Source organism: Sinocyclocheilus anshuiensis, unplaced genomic scaffold, assembly GCF_001515605.1.
Source record: "Sinocyclocheilus anshuiensis isolate Anshui unplaced genomic scaffold, SAMN03320099.WGS_v1.1 scaffold794, whole genome shotgun sequence".
Lineage (NCBI taxonomy): Eukaryota > Metazoa > Chordata > Actinopteri > Cypriniformes > Cyprinidae > Sinocyclocheilus > Sinocyclocheilus anshuiensis.
Window position 1 is genome coordinate 526,339 of NW_015547683.1, and position 19,776 is coordinate 546,114.

At 37.4% G+C, this 19,776-nt stretch overlaps 2 protein-coding genes across 2 annotated transcripts; both read left to right on the forward strand.

The window, feature by feature from the left end:
* The first annotated feature begins 7,368 nt into the window (after positions 1 to 7,368).
* LOC107703175 (dual specificity protein phosphatase 2-like) lies at positions 7,369 to 10,527 on the forward strand. Its single transcript, XM_016505725.1, has 4 exons — positions 7,369 to 8,078; positions 8,761 to 8,891; positions 8,992 to 9,211; positions 9,307 to 10,527. The coding sequence occupies exons 1-4, from the start codon at positions 7,685 to 7,687 to the stop codon at positions 9,519 to 9,521; spliced, it is 960 nt and encodes a 319-aa protein (XP_016361211.1). The 5' UTR covers positions 7,369 to 7,684; the 3' UTR covers positions 9,522 to 10,527.
* Positions 10,528 to 16,506: 5,979 nt separating this feature from the next.
* Positions 16,507 to 18,858, forward strand: LOC107703147 (alpha-2B adrenergic receptor-like). Its single transcript, XM_016505682.1, has one exon. It carries the CDS (start codon positions 16,607 to 16,609, stop codon positions 18,125 to 18,127), a length of 1,521 nt encoding a protein of 506 aa, XP_016361168.1. The 5' UTR covers positions 16,507 to 16,606; the 3' UTR covers positions 18,128 to 18,858.
* The last annotated feature ends 918 nt before the right edge of the window (positions 18,859 to 19,776 follow it).

Below are 19,776 nucleotides of genomic sequence, written 5' to 3' on the forward strand. Positions count from 1 at the left end.
GCATCACTTGGCAAAACTCATACTGAAATTAGTGACATCATTATTTGACATGAAGTCATGTGACACACTTAGGGACAAACTCAGGAGGTAGATTTTCATGGGTAATTTATTTTGGGTTTATCTCAGTGGTTAATGTCATTTGCATTATTATCTGTCCACCAGGTGCTGTCATGTGTTATTCAATTACACACTGAGTCATACACACACACACACACACACACACACACACACACACACACACCCTCTGCATACACACACACACACACACACACACACACACACACACACACCCTATGTAAAATATATAAATTCACTGGAAATAAAAAAGGAAGACACATTTCAGATGAATGAAGGATACATTTTGGTTGGGCAGACACGTGGGAGAGAGCGAAAGATAAAGTGGGAGAGGTAAATCTCTTGGATTACAATGTTTTTCTAGAATTAATATTCCCCTGCCAACTGGTTAATCCTGGGGATTATCCGCTCTTCTGGCCAGATGAGAGTACACTGAAAACTCTCAAACGCTTGTTTTCTTCTGAAGTTCCCCTTTGGTAAGTGAGAGACTGTCAGACTTCCTGTTTAGAATGGCTTCATTACATCTGATAGATAATGGGACTGTTTTTCAGTTCTTTCAGTTACAGTATTGTGCTGTTCGGCGTGAACAGGTGGCTGACGTCTCCTGTTGTGTACTTTAGAACATGTTTCAGAAGTCACATTGGTCATGTTAAGTCAATTTTATTTGCATAGCGCTTTTCACAGTATTTCATTCTTTCACAGCAGCCTTGTAGAAAATCACAATGTTAATGTTTATAATATCCTTATATTATCATGTCACTGGAGATTCTGGGGAAAGTCCTTTAAGTCACAGGAAATGATCCATTTTGAAAGTTCTGCTCAGTTGTGATTTTGATTGACTGGTTTTGATGCTTTCATCTATTGTTTATCATCTTTCTGCATTTTCCTATTGTTTTACTGAGACGAGTGACATCACGGGAGGCAAGAAACGCTGCCAGAGTAAACACAGGTCGAATAGTTGTTCCAAAACATTTGTTTTTTAATGCAGATAACTGCATTAGCTTTTTTATTCCTCAAGCTTTCTGGCCTGACTTGTTTGATTGTTTTCTCTGGAAAAAAAATTAGAATACGAAACAGAACACTTATATAGAATAAGTATAGCTTTTCACTGGATTACTCATCAACATCCTTTATGAGACACAGACGGTTTGATTAAACAAACGTGGAGGGGACATCTCTCAAGCGAACACTATTTTAGCTACATACATCAAGACCTAGTCATGAGTATAAATATTAGGCGGTGTCGACATTCATGACTTGCATAAATCATTTGATCCACAGGAAACAGTTAACAAAGGAAATAGTAAAATTAATTAATTAGAATATTTATTTAAAAAAAATTATCTGCATGTCTACACATCTGTTGGTGATTGACAGATTATTAAAGTATCAAATATTTAAATTTCAATTGTTTTAATTATTTTTTAATTGAATGTGTTATTATAATTTAAAATTAAATTATACATTTAAAATTATAATTTAAAATCTATTTAAATTATGAAAAATCAATGTATGTACAATTGTTATCATATATACAATGATTCATTCAGGATATCTAGTCTTAAAAACAGTCGTCACAGTTTTGTATTATTGAATTATTTTCCGACAGTAAACAGGGCCTATTTTGTTGCTACGGCAACAGGGGACAGTTCAATTTTTTTTCTCTGCCAAACAGGAAGTTGTGACATTACATGGCTCGTTACTCTAACCTCAGCCCACAGCACCATCCTCACGACAGTTTACGCACTTAAAATGAACACCCTCATCCTGACACCCTCACAAAACCACATATAGATTATTCAATACACACACACTTAATGCGACAGGTGTATATGCATATGATGAAATAAACAGATGTGAATGGAAACAATGGAAAACATATCTTTTTAATATTTTATTTATCTAGCACAAATGTCTCCTACTCATTCTGAGCTGCTTGTTTTCAGTTATTATAGACATATTGCCTGTAGTATGTTGGCAAGTTCACTACTGTAAATTGATTTACAGTAGTGAGGAAATACAGTAGTGACCGTATATTTTCCCATAATCCTTTGCGGTTTACAGTAAAATACTGTATACACATTTTACAGTAACTTACTGTACATATTACAGTATAATACTGTTCAAATTACAAAAATCAGTTACAGTGTAGCAGCAAGAACATGAATAACAACATAGTATTTGACTTAGTGCCATGGTAGGAAAATCCATTTTTGTGTAATTTAGATACAGGCCAGGAGGCTTGATTGTGTTCATTTTATTATAACACATTCATTTTTTAATGAATTGCACTCAATTAACACATTCAGTTGACTACACTAGTTAAAACATGAACAGTTAATCTCATATCAAGTGGAGTGAGTCTTCACTAAATTCTCATTTGAAGCGATGGTGTTGTGTTACAAACCAATTATTTGACATGTAAAGACATGCGCTGAAATTCAGACTAATATCAGGCAAGTACGAACACAACGTACGAAGCTTAAAAGGAGGAGGAGTGTGGGATGGAAGAGTGGCCGCAGTTGTGGGAGAAATTGTAGGGGGAAAAGACGGGGGAGAGACAGAGTGAATGAAGGGAAATTCAAGACTGAGGGAGTAAATGAGAAAGGAGGACAGAGCTGAACTCAGCTGCTCTTTACACACATTCAAGGAAAGAAAAACAGTGCATGGAAGGATCCTCCTCCTCTTCCTTTAACAAAAGTGGTTTTAGTTTTGCTTTGCGATTTTAGGCTGAGTTGAATATGTACAAGTGTTTATTCTCAACCATCAACCGAAATTTTACAATATTTTGAAATACTGTGCATTTTGGCAGAAATAATTTCAATCAATGCAATGATACTTTTCATTAAAACAAAATTATGTTTCTTATCATTTTAGCCCTCATGTTCTGTTTGGGGTTTCAGATAATTATTTTAACAGCTCGGAAAAAAATATAACATTAATGTATCAGGTTGATATATCATGATACAACATTTCCTAATCTGAGAACTGATTATAATCAACATTTCTAATTGAAAACCTATTATATAAATCTCATTACTTGAGTTTGGGGTCTCATGGAGCCTGAAAATAAAACATTAAATAATGCAATCAATAAAATTAGTAAAATGATAATAAAGTGAAGACATACTCTTCTGCCATCTGTTTATTTTAATTTCTTAGATGATCATTAGTAGTTTTTAATTTTTAGTTGTGTCAGCTCAACTGAAACAGAATTACTAAAATTGATACCAGTCACATGATAAACAAGGCAGCTTCAATAATATCTGCCACCTGGGTTTTGGTGAGGTCTGAGGAAAAATAAGACAAAGACTTAAATATCTAAAATAATGTTATGATATACACGTACATCACATACATGTTCTGACACCTCACATATAAAAACAGTAAGGTCAACTGTAACAGAACATAAGAGTTAAGAATAATCTTACTTGTCAGCATGAGGCATAATCATGCCATTTTAAGTCATGTTGGTTAGACTGACCGCAAGGCGTTTTTAGTTTTCATATGGGGGTGTTTTTGAGCAATAGCATAAATCTGTATTCTTGTGATGCATCACATTTGATAGGCTGTATCAATCATAAATGAGGAAGCATCATTTCCATTCTTAGATTTGTCACTCAGAGACACACACATCCTCCCTCATGTTAGTAGTGCCATATGTTTGTTGTTGTCATTTAAATAAACAAAAGGTGAGCTCATACCTGTGGGTGACGTTCCACACTGTACAGAAATAAATGTGGGTGAACCTTTTTTTTTTGTTTTTTTCAATGTCTATTTTCTATATTCATTTAAATGTACATTTGGTTACTAGTTTCTGTACTTTCATTTGAATCTACATTTTATTCCTGGCTACAAGTTGCTGTACTTTCACAGTCATTTTTACAGTAGTGGTTCTACAATTGATTACAATAAATGCTGACTGCATACTATGACTGAAGTGTGAAGAATAGCAGGAAATGACTGTGATCAAATAACTATCTGCATCTATGTTACAGTAATGACGCACATATATTTACACAATAACTGCAGTTGTGTGATGTTAGACTTCCAAGCATGAATTAACAGCATTTATTTTTCTTTTTTTGACGGACGATTAAAATGATGTTTGTTGACTGCAGTGACCAATGTTAAGATGCAGTCCCTCTTGATGAGTCAGACTAATAGTTCACCTGACTCACCTCACCAAAAATCCCCAACCACCCATAAGGAATAGTTCACCCAAAATTTGCTGAAATTTACCCTCAGGCCAATTCAACATGAGTTTGTTCATCGAAACATTACATCAGCATTACATCACTTGCTCACCAATGTATCCTCTGAAGTGAATGGGTGCCGTCAGAATGAGAGTCCAAACAGCTGATAAAAACTCAATAATCCACAAGTAATCCACACGATTCCAGTCTATCAAATGAATGTCTTGTGAAGCAAAACATTGTGTGTAAGAAACAAATCCATCATTTTGGCTTTTTAACTTTAAGCCATCACTTCTGGCCAAAATAGTCCAGTCCATAAACCAAAATAATGCTTCCTCCAGTCCATCCATTGTTGTCCTCTGACACCAAAATCCACCAACATATTTGTTTTGAACTGTTTTTGATCGTTTTTGCTTATAAACGGTGCTTTATCTTTTCGTATTTCTCTCCTGATTCAAAAGAGATTACTTTTTCACTGGGGTAAACAACATTATGGATAAACAACCTAGTCGGAAGCAATGGTTTTAAGTTAAGTCAATCATCTAACTATCTGTGTTGTGATGAAGTTGTCCTTAACCAGGAAGAACAGATAATGTGAGGTCATAAAGTACACATTACAAACATAAAAATGCAAATGAATAAACTTGTGTACATTTTTGCTACATAATAACCAACTGTGTTCTGTAACACTTGCTAGGAGAAAATGAATTCAATTATAAAAAGGTCCAAGTTCCCAGCCAAAGTGAACACTAATGACATTACTTAAACTATTATCCCACCATGCAGCACAATATGACTATTATTTATTGTATTTACAACAGTTTCTTGTGTAATGGCAGAAAATGACCTAGTCTGCATTGATTTCACTCTCAAATTCTGAATACAGCATTTTATTATAAGAAATCACTGTTATCTTGAATCTTGTCAATTTCTGGAGGTGTGTGATTATAAATTATTCCATAATATATTTTATATTGAAAAAGAAGCATTCAAACAGATAAATGAAGGTGCAGAGAAGTCAAAACAATGAATACCAAATACATTGCATTCAAAACTAATGATATTACTCTTTAAAGCTACAGAGAAAGAGCCGGCGCAGAGCCAAAAAAGAGGGGAAAGTGCAGAGAAAGACAAATAAGCTGTGATAGAGACAGAGAGAGTGTGAATGCAGCGTTTGTGAATGCGACCTCAGATTACAGACTGCTGTTAAAGATTATCCAGCCCCTTGGGCCATTTAATTCCAAACATAATCCTGCATTCAGAGTTCATGTTGTTTTTCCACTTTATACCACATGGCCTATTTCTCCACTGCACATTGTTTCATTCACAAGTACAAACCCCCCTTTATAGCGCTTCTGTGTGGACGTGCATGGAGAATGTGCTGGCTAGACACTGAGTCCTGGACAACCACAATGAGGTGCATGCGTGGGAGGTCGTGCTTTTAGAGTCATTCAAGCATCCAGAGAACAACCTGCTCCTTAATGTCTACAACTGTGTTGTTTGTTCTTAGGGGTTAAAAATAGATGTACATTTGAAATTGATCTGTTTGTCTGTTTGTCCAGTCACATACAGAATTGATTTTAGAGTAAACTTTAAAAAATTGTTCAATTACTAAGGAACTAAATATATTGTAGATATGTTTACTGCATATAATCCTAATAGTTTAGTTTGGTTTTGTGATTTTAAGCTGAATGGGTAGAAAATGATTATTCTCAACTCTCATCCGCAGACAGATACCAAATATTACAACGATGTGAAATACATATTTTGTCAGGCAAGAAATTATTTCAATCAGTGCAATTACAACATAAAAATATAATAGCTCAAAATATCACACAATGCATCAGGTTGATATGTCATGATACATTTCCTAATCTTATTTGATAACTTATGTTAAATATCACTACTTGTTTGGTGTCTCAGAGACATCAGATATAGCTAAATAAAATGACTAAAATTGTGATAAAATTGTCTGATAATACATACTACACTCCTGCTATCTGCTATTTTAATTGCTTCATTTTTGTTGTCTATAAAAACTTCAATAATATCTGCTGCGTTTTGATGAGGTCAGATGAACATAAAATATTTTGTTGGAAAAATTTGGTAAATTTTGAAATTACTATTATTTTTACACCTGCATATAATAAAAAACCTCTAAGATTTTTATGATCAAATTAACTAGAAATGACTAGAAATGTCTAGGGTTCCTTCCAAACAGTGTTTAGATAATATGCCACCTGCAGATGTCAGATTCACAGTCACATGATGTGAAAACACAACTTTTGACCTCTGACTAAATACTGGGCTGTAATGCACTTTGGAATGCATTATGTTATTTTTAATAAAACAATACAATGATAATATATTATTTTATCTGACCACTATTTATTGGTCCACTTTTCTTATTTTTAATAAACATTTTTTGTTCTTTATTCATTATATTCTGAAATTATTATAAACTTGACAGATATCTTCATTTCTATTTTTCCTAGTTTGCAAAGCACTTATATTGTATATAAACTGTTTTATAGCAATAGCTACACTTGCATTGTTTGTGTGCTTTGGTTTTTCTTAGCATCCTTTCTGTCTATTTGTCATTTTAGCAGTTATTCTCTGCTGACAGCTTGCATCACCCACTGAAACTGTACACCTATATGGAAAGTTGCAGCGCGGTGTATTACAATTTTGTACACAAAATTACATGGTACGGTCAAGCATGAAAATACATCATCGCCTTCAGCGCGTGGTTTGATGTTCCTGATTTAACGATGTGACCTTGCCCAAAGCCCCCAGGCCAACCACAAAGGTGTCATAATAGACTGTATTCAAACGTGTGTGTGTGTGTGTGTGTGTGTGTGTGTTGTGGTTTTACGCCTCTATGGTACTGCTTAAACTCACGTCACAAAATAAAAAACTCGGGTAACCCCAACGACCACGTGCCAGTGGGAAAAGAGGGGAGAGCGCGTCAAGAGCCATATATGGAATGTCGGTCTAAGTCAACGGGCCATATATGGTGCTTCCGTGCGTGACGTCTGTTCCTTATGTGGAAAACGAAGGCGTGGCTGTGGCGGAGGAGACGCGATACAAATACTGTTTCCAACCCCGCCTGTACTGTAGAATCACATCTGCTGACAAATAAAGGACTTAAAACTAAGCTTTGACGAAATGCAGGGAACGATTATATTAAAACAAAATTATTCGATGTTCTTTTTAAAGTAATAATATACTGTGAAAACACACCAGGCCTATACGGACCAAATAATATTGTTTTGTGTCATCTATTCTTGTTATTGTTTATAGTTCTTCATTTCTAGTGGACTAACAGATTCGTTCTCACACTGAACGCGCTGTCGTGGATGCTGTGAAGAATATCCGTTTCTCGTCACGGCTGTTGTTTGTCTGGAGAGGTCATGGGTATCGGCGACCCTCTCGAGATCTCAGGCAGTGAGTTGGTTCATATTTTGCGGACTCCCTCTGAGCTCTTCGCGTCTGGGGGATGCATCGTGCTGGACTGCCGGCCGTTCCTCGCCTTCTCCCGAGCGCACATCCTCGAGTCCCGCAATGTCAACTGGAATTCCATGCTGAGACGGAGGTCCAAGAGCTCCGTGGTGTGTCTGGAGTGGCTGGTGGCCGATAAATCGCTCCTGGCCCAGCTGCGCAACGGGGACTTCTCTCCGGTGGTGGTCCTGGATGAAAACGGCCGGTCGGTCAGAGATCTGAAGAGCGAGAGTCTGGCCAGTCTCCTCCTCGGTGCCCTTCAGTCAGAGGTCCAGTCTGCCTCGACGCACATCTGCTTCTTACAAGGTAAACTTCACAGAACTAGACATGTTGTCCTTGATTTTTTGGGGAATACTGCAATTCAGTTCCAAACTGCTATATTTTATATATTTCCTTACACTGTAAAAATGGTCTAAAACATCTAAATTACATTTAAAGGTGTATGTATATATATATATATACATTTATTTTCACTGTAAAAATGGCAAGTACAATACAAAACATTCATGTGGCAACATCTGATTTGATTTGGAATAATATGATTTGACCCCGATTTGACATGACTCAGACCATATACTATATTATCTTCTATTTCAACGAAAGTAATTAGATACTATAATTCTGTATTTATATTATCTGTTGGAAAATGTATCACATACAGCTTTGCTTTATACACTGTAAAAATGTTTGTCAGGGAATATAAACATGTGCTTCATGTGGTAACATCTAATTCAACTGGTTTTATTCAAGTAAAAAAATAATTACAAATATATATAAAATATCAGAAAGAAGAAATTTGCCTTGTATTACAGTGTATTTCATTTGCATCATAGGTTATTTCTAATCAAAAATGTAATTTGGTCATATAAGTTTGCACTTTGGAGGCTTATTACAAATTCGTCGAGATGTTTACTTACTCCATTTGTCAAACCTGGTAAAACGAAATGCACAGAATTAACAACAAGATGTTTTCTTTGACCATTTCTAGGTGGATTTGACGGGTTCTTCGCACTTTATCCAGAGCTCTGCTTTAGCCCTCCTGTCATGTGCTCAAATCATCCTGCTTTCAGTGATTCAGAGCCCATTGTTTCCGGAAGAAAGACTCCTCTCTATGATCAGGTTGGCTATTAGAAATCTCAAAATCATAATGAATTATCTAAATTTAAGTCACAATGTCTTTCGAATACACTCATTGACCTTTGTCCTTTGTGATTTCTAGGGTGGTCCAGTTGAAATCCTCCCCTTCCTCTTTCTGGGCAGTGCGCATCACTCATCCAGACGGGAGACTCTGGAGCGATGCGGGATCACGGCTGTGCTCAACGTATCCTCTTCCTGTCCCAACCTGTTTGAAGAGGAACTTCAGTACAAAACTCTGAAGGTGGAGGACAGTCTGGCCGCAGACATACGTGTCCTCTTTCCAGAGGCCATCCACTTCATCGGTAAGTCCTGTGGTATCAACAAAAAGAAATTTCTTAATTCTTCAGAAATATAATAATGACATAAAAACTAATGCTCACCTCCGCTGCATCTGCAGATTCAATAAAAGAGAGTGGTGGTCGAGTGCTGGTCCACTGTCAAGCAGGAATCTCCCGGTCAGCCACCATCTGCCTGGCGTACCTCATTCATGCTCGACGTGTCAGTCTGGACGAGGCCTTTGACTTCGTAAAACGCCGCAGACAAGTCATTTCACCCAACTTAGCTTTCATGGGCCAACTTCTTCAGTTTGAGACAGACGTTTTGTGCCCCTAATCTGTAATAGACAGAGAGAACAGTGGCACATTTTGAACTTTAATATCTTGAACTGGCCCCACTAACTTTCAGAATACAGATCTACTGGCCACAGCTTTGACTTCAAAGACTGTGACAGATCTGCAAAGGTGCTTTCAGGAAGTTTTAGTTCAATGCTATCTATGGGTGTACAAACAGAGAGACATGAGACATCTAATAAGGGGACCAAATGAGGCATCTCACCCTTTAAACTACACCATGACATAACTCAACTTGTTTGGGTAATGTTGTAGATGGCATCAACTGACTACCTGTTCTTGATTGTTTATGGCAATACAAACTATACATAGATAAATGCCTTTCTGTGTTTCCGAACAACAACGGAATCGCTGACACACTGCTACACCCAATAGCCCTCATGGAAAATGTAATAATCACATGTCATTTTGACATTGTACTACTGACCCAAGATAACTTGTATATGAGATATTGATGAAACAGACAAACAACTTCTGTCATGCAAAACTGGGTAATGTAGGCTACTAAAGCCTTTTGTTTTAATTTTAGTTTCAATGGTAATATACGTTTGGGATGTATGTGCACAGATCATCATACTGTGAAATTGTGTTGCATCAGTCAATGTTCCATTTGACTGCAGTGACTGATGCTGTGACCATATAAGGCTGTGATGTGTGGTTAGTCTTCTGTCTGGTAAATGTCAAGATTTTCCATGAAGTTACTGTCTAATTGTCAGTCTCGAGCAAGTTTTAAAGGGCAAAGACCTGACAAACTGTGATATTAGGTCATTTTAAAAGTAAGTTTAATTGTGTTGTGATAGATAATAGGCACTAAAGCCATTTTGTAATTTTTTGTTATTTTATTTCCTTTTTTTGGTGAATATTTATTTATATATTTTCATTCAAGCAATGCACTTTAAATTACAATTTTTTTGATAACTATATCTTTTGTAAGCTATGTGGTTCACTTATTTCAATATGTAAATAAATAGATTAATTTGTTTAATGCAGAAGTGAATGTAGTTGTCTTTTTTTATTATCATGTTTTAAATTATTACTTACAGAAAACTTATGGTCCTAAGAGCCCCCAGGGCTCCAAATTCTTTGTAGGCCACCCTCCACTGTGAATTAAAGCCCAAGTAATTATACATTACTTAATATGAGAAATGTAGCCACAATTAGCAGTTATGAGAATTGCACATTACATTTTTTAGGTTTTTGAAAGAAGTATCTTATGCTCACCAAGGCTGCATTTATTTGATCAGAAAATAACTTTTTTCTATTTTAATGTTTCAAAAATGAAATATGTATTTAAAGCTGTATTTTCAGCAGTCATTACGTCTGTCTTCAGTGTCACATGGCCCTTCAAAAATCAGTATATCAAACATGTTGATGATTTGGTGTTCAAGAAATATTTCTTATTATTATCAATGTTGAAAACAATTGCCCTAATTAATATTTTTTTTTTTTGTGGTAACCATGATACATTTTTTGTTCTCAGAATTTTTTGATGAATAGAAAGATCAAAAGAACAGCATTTACTTGAAACAGTAACCTTCAGTGTGTTGTGGCTAAAAGGTTTCAGTTACTTAAAAAATATGACTTGCCCCAAGCGTTTGCAAGTTAGTGTTGCAATATTAAAGAGATCAGAGCGGCAGAGGTGTCATAAACAGATAACATTGCTAATTTATTATTATATATTTTTTTTCACATTGTTGCAATAGTCATTGGCACACATCTTCCCTTGCTCATTGCTGTGGTAATCACACAAATGTATCAATATGGAAATTGGATTACTACAGTACATGATATAAGCAGCTGAAATCTTTTACCACAGCGCCATCTGCTGACGAAGTGAGCTGACTGTACCTGTCAAGCATTAATACAGGAGACCACAGAGTGGCAGTATTAGACTATAAACCTGAGTATGAGCAGGGCTGCATTCAGCAACCACAAAAACGGTGCAAAACGTTTTTTAAACGTTATGATGACGCAAGAGTTGCAACTATGGCAGCTGAGAAGGCCATTCTTTGTGTTCTTTTTGAAGAATTTTCGGAGCCTGATGAAATCGGTATAAATACGTGTTTAATACTGCAAAATACGCTCGATGTTACAGTCATTGCCCTTGCCCTCCAGAATAAAAGAGAACATCCCAATCGAGTGAAGGGATTTGTGGAAATTGTGGTTCATAATTATTGTGATCCAACATTTGCCTCGCATTTCAGGATGAAAAGACAAACATTTCAGGTGAAGGATAATCCACTTCTTACCTCCGAAACGGTGCACACCGGTTTGAGCTTGAACTTGCCCCAGGTCTCTAACGAACACGATTTATGATGATGATGTTGTTGATGATGATATTGTAATTTTATTCCCAAATATCTCTGTGATAGCTGAATGCGTTGAAGGTGAGCAAATACCAATGAAGAAGTAAAGCAAGAAATAATTTTTTTTTTGTAGTTTTATAACTTTGGAGCGTTGTGTGGAATTCATCAGGAAATCAGAGATCAAAAATCAAGGAGCATGTGGGGTGATTGTGTTACAGAAGGTCATTGCTGCCTACAGCCATCAGCATCTACAACTCTTTCATTGTGAGCGTGGACATGGAAAACACTTATTTGTTTAGCTTTCTGCCAAACTTTGATGGAAGTTCTAAACACTTAGGGTGAAACAGATTGTGGTTGCCCATGTGACGCAGATCTTGTGATGACAGCGCTGATATGGTCATGCATTAACTCTCTCACATCTCCCTCAAAACTCAGAACATCATCTGAAATGAACAGCTCTGGTGTGAAGCTGTCTGGCAAACATTTGAACTTATTTGCTTACTCAGGCAGCTTTAAATTGGATCCAGCCTTAACTGTTTCATTTATTTATTTATTTTCAGTTCGATTGAGGGCCTCTCAATATTTCTGAATTACATTTTACCCAGTAAATATTTAGGCTGTTAAAGCTCCTACAGAGTAACTGTCTCATATTCAAACTTTTCATTTGACACTATTTTTCCAACCGCAGCAAAAAAAAAGCTTTTTTTTTTTACTTTGAATACATAAACAGGTAATTCAAATAATGCTTACGACAGGCTATGGGGAATATTGGCAGTCTTGTCGGCTCCAGTGCACTTTGTCAGCTAAGTGAATTTGGAAAATCTGAATGTTGCCTAGGGTTAATTCTGTTTGTGAACTCTCACGCCATCAGTTTGCTCATAACAGCAGGAACATGATACAGCCACAGTGGGTTTACTTTTTTTTGGGAATCAAGTTTGCTTCAAATAACTGTCCTTAAATGCTGATCGGTATGCAGCTATTGCTTTCATTGCCATTAGAAACCGCAGAATTAGAACAGTGAAACATTCATAATCTCCCTCCTACTCTTTTTTTTTTTTAAAAACTTACAAAACTTTCTGACATAATTGGTCTGTAATATATTGCATATCCAAGTCATAGGCTAATAGGTAAACGGATCAATTAAACAATTTTTTTTCAGATGCCAATAATATCAAAATGACCAAATATCCCCTTGTGAAAGAGAAGTACATTTAGCATACTTTTAAGAAAGGAAATAATATATTTAAATAATAATGCAATACAGTTCAAATTATATATATATATTTTCAGACACTTGATTGCATGTTATTTGCAATTAAATGAAAATGGATTATAGTTTAAATTTATATAAATGTATTTAGCTTGTCTGGCATAATAGTACTTAATTAGATATTTATATTTAACATCATAATTACTTCTGTTGCCTTTGATATGAAATATCAATGAAGTGTATTGCCGTATGAACTGACAAGCATTTATGGTAAACTAAACTTGAATGTGTGAGTCAACACATCAAAATAAGTGTACTTCTTGAAAGCATGGAAATTATTATTATTTTTTAAATATAATGATTTAAAATGCACTTTAGAGTAAAACTTTTAATTTGACATTATTACAAACTTTTTTAAAGTGTACTTGTGTATTAAAAACATGAAGACACTAAGTACTCTCTCTGCAGGTTTTATTTCATTAATATTATATTATATGCAAGTATAGTTATATGCAAGTATATGCAAGTTGTTTTAATACACTTCTAAGATTTGAAGTACACTGCAATTATACATTCAATACAATTAAATGCAATTTTTGTACACAAAGGTTGGCAAATTAAACAGCCTATCTCATATATCACTCTATCACTAAGAAGAAAATGACTTCTCTCCTGAAGGAACATCATGACCCTCTTGAAAGCTATTGGGGAAAAAAGTACAGTAAATGCAGTTTCCAAAGAGAACTTCATTCTCAGGAATGCCATGATCTTAAAAGGCATACAGACATTAATGGGAAAAAAAACAATTATGACAGGCAGTGGAAATTTTAACACCATTAAAAATTAGTCACGCATTTTAGTCAATATGCCTTAATCAGGTTATACTCCATGCTGAATTTAAAAACGGAAGAAAACGAGGTTGTGAGAGAGCAGTCTTTATAGTTGCGCATGCAGTTTTATGGAGTTTTTGTCAACTGATTTTTTTTTCGTAAAGACTTTTGTCAGCTGAACAATTTGTTATGTGGTTAAACAACAGTATAACTCATTGAACGCACTATACTATCCCGCATAGCCTAATTTTCATTCTTGTCAAAAATTAAATATGGCGCTACACTCACTAAGGTCTATAAGAGTAGCCTTAACACAGTTTTGGATCATGCAGAATGCTTCAAAAGAAACAACCCAGTGAATGAGTCACAAGATCGTGTTGTATTCTGACCTTGACGCAGCTGAAAAAGCTTAACACAGTTTTGGATCATGCAGAATGCTTCAAAAGAAACACAACCCAGTGAATGAGTCACAAGATCGTGTTGTATTCTGACCTTGACGCAGCTGAAAAATTGACGCATGAGTGAATGTCATCCTGCAACAACAAAAACTTGAAGGACTTTTGTATAAATAAAAGATTGATCCAAATACATTGATGCTTAAATGAATGCTGGATCAATGAAGAAAGAACTAGGTTAATCACCTTTCAAAATTATGGTTAAATATTCTGTTTTGTCCATAAGGGGGCAGACCTCACTTCAGGTTTATAAATGAACGTCTATCTATCTATCTATCTATCTATCTATCTATCTATCTATCAAAAATACTCAAACATTTCTATAAAACCTAGTACTCCACAGAAGAGCTCTCTGTACGAAAGACTGCTTCGTGCAAATATTTAAAATATATTTTTGCATACTGGAAATGGTTCGACTCATTCGACCCTTTTGACACAACGTCCTGTGTTCTTTGCTAAAATCACAACGGTAATACAGGTGATTCAGGAAATATAAATTCACTGATCCTAATGGAAACGCTTGATGAGGGTCTAAATTGCGTTTGGGTATATGTTGCACTTCATCTGAAGAGAGCATTAAAACACTTGATCTTTATGAAATGAAGCGTGCGGAGGAAGCGCTCGGTCGTCACGACTCCTTTTACGAGCGCAGTCTGTCATTAAAGTTTTAAACGTTTCAAACAGATTTCTGTTGCTTTTACATTATATGTAGGCCTACTTTTTTTTTTTGGGGGGGGCAGAATTTTGAATTTTGCAGAATTTTGTTCTGCAGTTCTGAACAGTTACGCGCCTTTAACTGAAAAAAAACAACCTTTCATTTGTCATACTTGGTGCTTGGTGGTCATATGTATAGCCTAATGTAAACTTCTCAATCGAACATATAGTAAAATGAATCCTGCACTCTTCGTTATGTAAATATCATTAATCAAAACCATTACCTTTATCCATTTTGGATAAGTTGTTGGAGTTCTTGAATTCTCCAAAATGTGTTATTTGAATTGCAATTGCATCCACTGTTTGACAAGAGAGTGTTAGGATAGGTCAGGCTTTTAAGTGGGAGGGAAGAGTTCGCCTCACGACGCCCGTCCTGACATCACTTATACTGGGGTACTGAGGAGAAGCGTTGCGTAGAGATGAAGCCAGAGCGGCGCGCGCGAGCCGCACCGACACTTCAAACTGTCACTGAGGTAATACGCGAGGCACGGAGGAGGCATTCAACTCTTTGACTGAGATACTGTGACTAAAACGGGAGAAACACGGCGGGAGAAGGACGGCAAACTGTTTTCAGACATTATCCTTCTTTTTGGTGCTTGGACATACCCGACTCATTTTGGCGTGCCTCTGATTCCTTATTAAGCCGACTTTCTCCACTCAGGAATGTAACAACGGCACAACTACAACAGACTCCATCATTTATCCGGGTAGTTGTTGCGCTTAAATTCTTTTTGCAAACTTGTGAAAACTGTGAGGGGGAAACTGGCACACCGCCGCGCGCTGCTGCGTGCTCTCTGGAGATTTATATTTAAAGCCTTGCGCTCCGTGGAGGGTTGTGCATCTGGGTAGCCTAGATTTAAGCATTCCAATATATTTGTTTCGTAAGCACTTGGCGAGAATCTATAACGTTTTTATTCGCAATTTGAACTTTAGAATGTTTAAAAGGTTATAATTGAATAATTGTTACTCAAATCATTAATGGAAGCACAATATTACGCAGCTATTTCATATTGTCAATGAATCTATTTGTGACAGCATTGCTGTTTTTTTTTTTTGCACTGGGCGTTTTGTTTGTTGTTTTAGTTTTAGTTTTTCCTCTCACGTTATCTGTCTTCTATAAAACATTCAGAAGTTGATAATTTAGCGACAGAACCATAAATTATAATTGATCAGAACCGTGAATTATAATTAAATAGATGTAATCTCTCTGACATTTAATTTATTTGATGGCTGTCCTTTAAATTAAGTTGCACGTTTCCATAACTGTTCCATAACCCAGATGACGCTTATTCCAAATTTGAGGCAAAGTAATAAAGTATCAACACTCGAGATGTCACATAAAAATGGCTGACAGAATCTTTTCGCAGTGAGCGATGTATTAATTCGATTATACGTAAAATTGCTTATTTAATTTCAACAAAATATATTTGACTAAGTTCTTAGAAGAAGAAAAAACACCTAAACGAAATTATTAAATTTATTCTGCCCACATTTGGATTACTAATAGAGAAGGTTAATCCACGTGTATTCTCAGTTGCCGCGCTGTGGCAGTCATGGCAAGCTCGTGCTCGGCAGGCATGGGTCTGCATGGCCACAACATCAATGGCACTGGAGGCACGTCTTCACCGATTTGTAACCAGAGTATGTTAAAACCCCCTCCTTACACTCCAGAAGCCACAGCAGCCTTTGCAACAGCCATCACATTGATGATTCTTTTTACAATTGTTGGCAATATTCTTGTCATCATCGCTGTTTTAAACAGTCGCTTGCTCAGAGGACCCCAGAATCTCTTCTTGGTCTCCCTTGCGGCTGCAGACATTTTGGTGGCCACCCTCATCATCCCATTTTCACTGGCCAATGAACTGATGGGCTACTGGTATTTCCGCTCCGTATGGTGTGAGATTTACCTGGCGTTGGATGTGTTGTTCTGCACTTCGTCTATAGTACACCTGTGCGCTATCAGTCTAGACCGCTACATGTCTATCTCACGTGCTGTCACGTACGGCGCACAGAGGACACCCAAACGCATCAAATGTGCCATTTTGGTGGTGTGGCTGATCTCAGCAGTCATCTCCTTCCCACCACTACTCTCCATGAACAAGAACAAAGGTGATGCAGGAGGGCTGCCACAGTGTGAGCTCAACAATGAGCGCTGGTACATCCTGTACTCTACTATCGGTTCCTTCTTTGCTCCTTGTCTGATTATGATCTTAGTCTACATGCGGATCTACCAGATCGCCAAGCAGCGCACACGATGTCCACCAGGGGAGCCCCACAAAGAGGTCCCAGCCAATGTGGCAACCCCTCAGCACAAGGTCCACATGGAGGGTCTACAAAACGGAAGGGGAGATGAAACGCCCTCTACCTTGCAGAAAAAACCCAGGCCTCCGACTCTGGCCGTGTCCGAAGTGGAGTCCATCCAGCAGGCGGCGAGCCCTCCAATCTCCAACAAACATCTGCAACCCCCTTTGACAATCCTGACACTGACCACGCCGTGCCCCTCCCCGTCTCCTTCGAATTCATCCAAAATGGCTCCTAATAAACCTAAAGAGGGGAAAAAGGCGAAGAAGAACATGAAACAGCCTGACAACAATAACGGAGAGAGCATGAGCTCTGACTCAGACACTGAGCAAGGTGGGAGGGGGTTAGAGGTCCCTTGTACCCCGAGCATGACACCCAGTGGCATCCATTCCCCCGCCACCATCCAGAAATACAGAGACATGATCGCCACCACCAAAGGTGCCAAATTGGTGACCCGGAAGACGAAGCAGGAAGGAACGCCCAACTCCGCACGACGCAAAGCCATGGTGAACCGAGAGAAGCGCTTCACCTTTGTGCTGGCGGTGGTAATTGGCGTCTTTGTCATCTGCTGGTTCCCTTTCTTCTTCTCATACAGCCTACAAGCTGTGTGCCCAGAGACGTGCACCCTGCCAGAGCCACTCTTTAAGTTCTTCTTCTGGATCGGCTACTGCAACAGCTGCCTCAACCCAGTCATCTACACCATCTTCAACAAAGACTTCCGCAGAGCCTTCAAAAAGATTCTCTACAAGAACACCAAAGGCACATTCTTCTGAAACTCCTGAAGTGGATCATCTCATCAGACAACAAACATACGGCTATTCAGAACACAGACTTCAGAAAAAGATGAAAAGAAGCACAATAACAGTGCTGTTGCGATGTAAGCGAAGGGCTTTTTGTGCTGCCCGGTGAACTGAGGACACCATGCTACTCAAATGACTCTTTCTTTGTCCAGGTTACCGCCTCTGGCATTGGATTCCTGGTATTTGTGCTATAAAATGGGGCTAATCCAAAAATATTCACAGACACTGACAAATCAAAGCTGAAAACAAAAGAATTTACAGGGACTATCGCACACCTGCAAGGACAAGCCACATGGAGGTCAATACGAAGGTTATTGTATTTTTTTTTTCTCATTTCTAAGAACACCAGGCCTTGGGGATACTGCATACATGGATTTCTCTAAGGATTTTAGAGGTACACCATTCAGAATCTTTACATACAGTTTTTCCATGCTGATTGGTTTACCAATGCCTACACAGCATAATTTCTGAGGAACAAAGACATGAAAAGCTCTTGTGGAAATCCTTGCCAGGGGCAATGTGTAGGAAAGAGGTGACGCAAGTTTCTCCGATCAAACATTAAGGCTTCTAGTTACAGACCCCCCTCTAGAGTAGGACCATTGGGGAGTTTTTCTGGCATTCTGTGATGCTGAAAGTCTCTGTGAATACAGAATACCTGCCATGGATGGAAGCCTTTCTTTCTCTTTCCATCTTGGACAGGTTGGCAGCAGGCTTTAAGATAGCAAAATGTTTATTACAGGAACTTTAGATATGTATTCATATCGAAAGTAATTTTCATTTTTAATATGATAAGACTCTTTGCATCATCAAAAATGACTTTAGACTTTGGTAACTGTGTCAGATGACACAAACACCTCCAAATTTCACTGGAGGTGCTCTTTCTGACTCGGTTCAGCACTTTGTTTTGTATAAAAGAACAAATGATCATTTGTTGGTGTACACTGATCTACTGCACCCTAAATGTCTGAGCATTCAGCAGGGTGATACTTTGGGACTAAGGGCTGATAGCAGTGATGCTTTCTATTTCGTTGGTCATTGTCTTTTTGCTAATGATCCCTGTGTGTGTGTGAGCAAATGTTGTGAATGGGTATGTGTTGGGTCTGACTGCAGTGTATGTTTGGAAATGTATGCTGTGTGCGAGAGGGTGTGCGAATGTTGTTGTGCAGAGTTTTCTTTGTGTAATGGTGTGTGAGTTCACATCCCTCCCCTGATTCCCCTGGCACCAGTTCAACTATATATGTATGTGCTTGATAAATGTGGCTGGTTTGCCAGATCTGCCAGTGTTTATGATTCAGCTACTTCTCGTGCCAATGCTTTTACAAGTTTTGCTGCTAAACTCTTCTAAAACCAGAGTTTATTTCAAAAGAATCTTTTTATTGCAGGTCATTTTGAACTAATAATTTTGAGACAGTTAGGAAATGAGTTAGAGGAGATGAGAGCTGTAAATTATTCTTATGTGAATGATTTTGTATTTATTTATCCTGCTATTTCTTATTGTTTCCCCCTAATATATATATATATATATATTCCATTTTTTCCCAAGGGGAAAACAGACACAAGTTCCGTTTCGGCTACAACACAATTAAAAAGCCTTCTACTGTGCTTTTTTTTTTTTTTTTTTT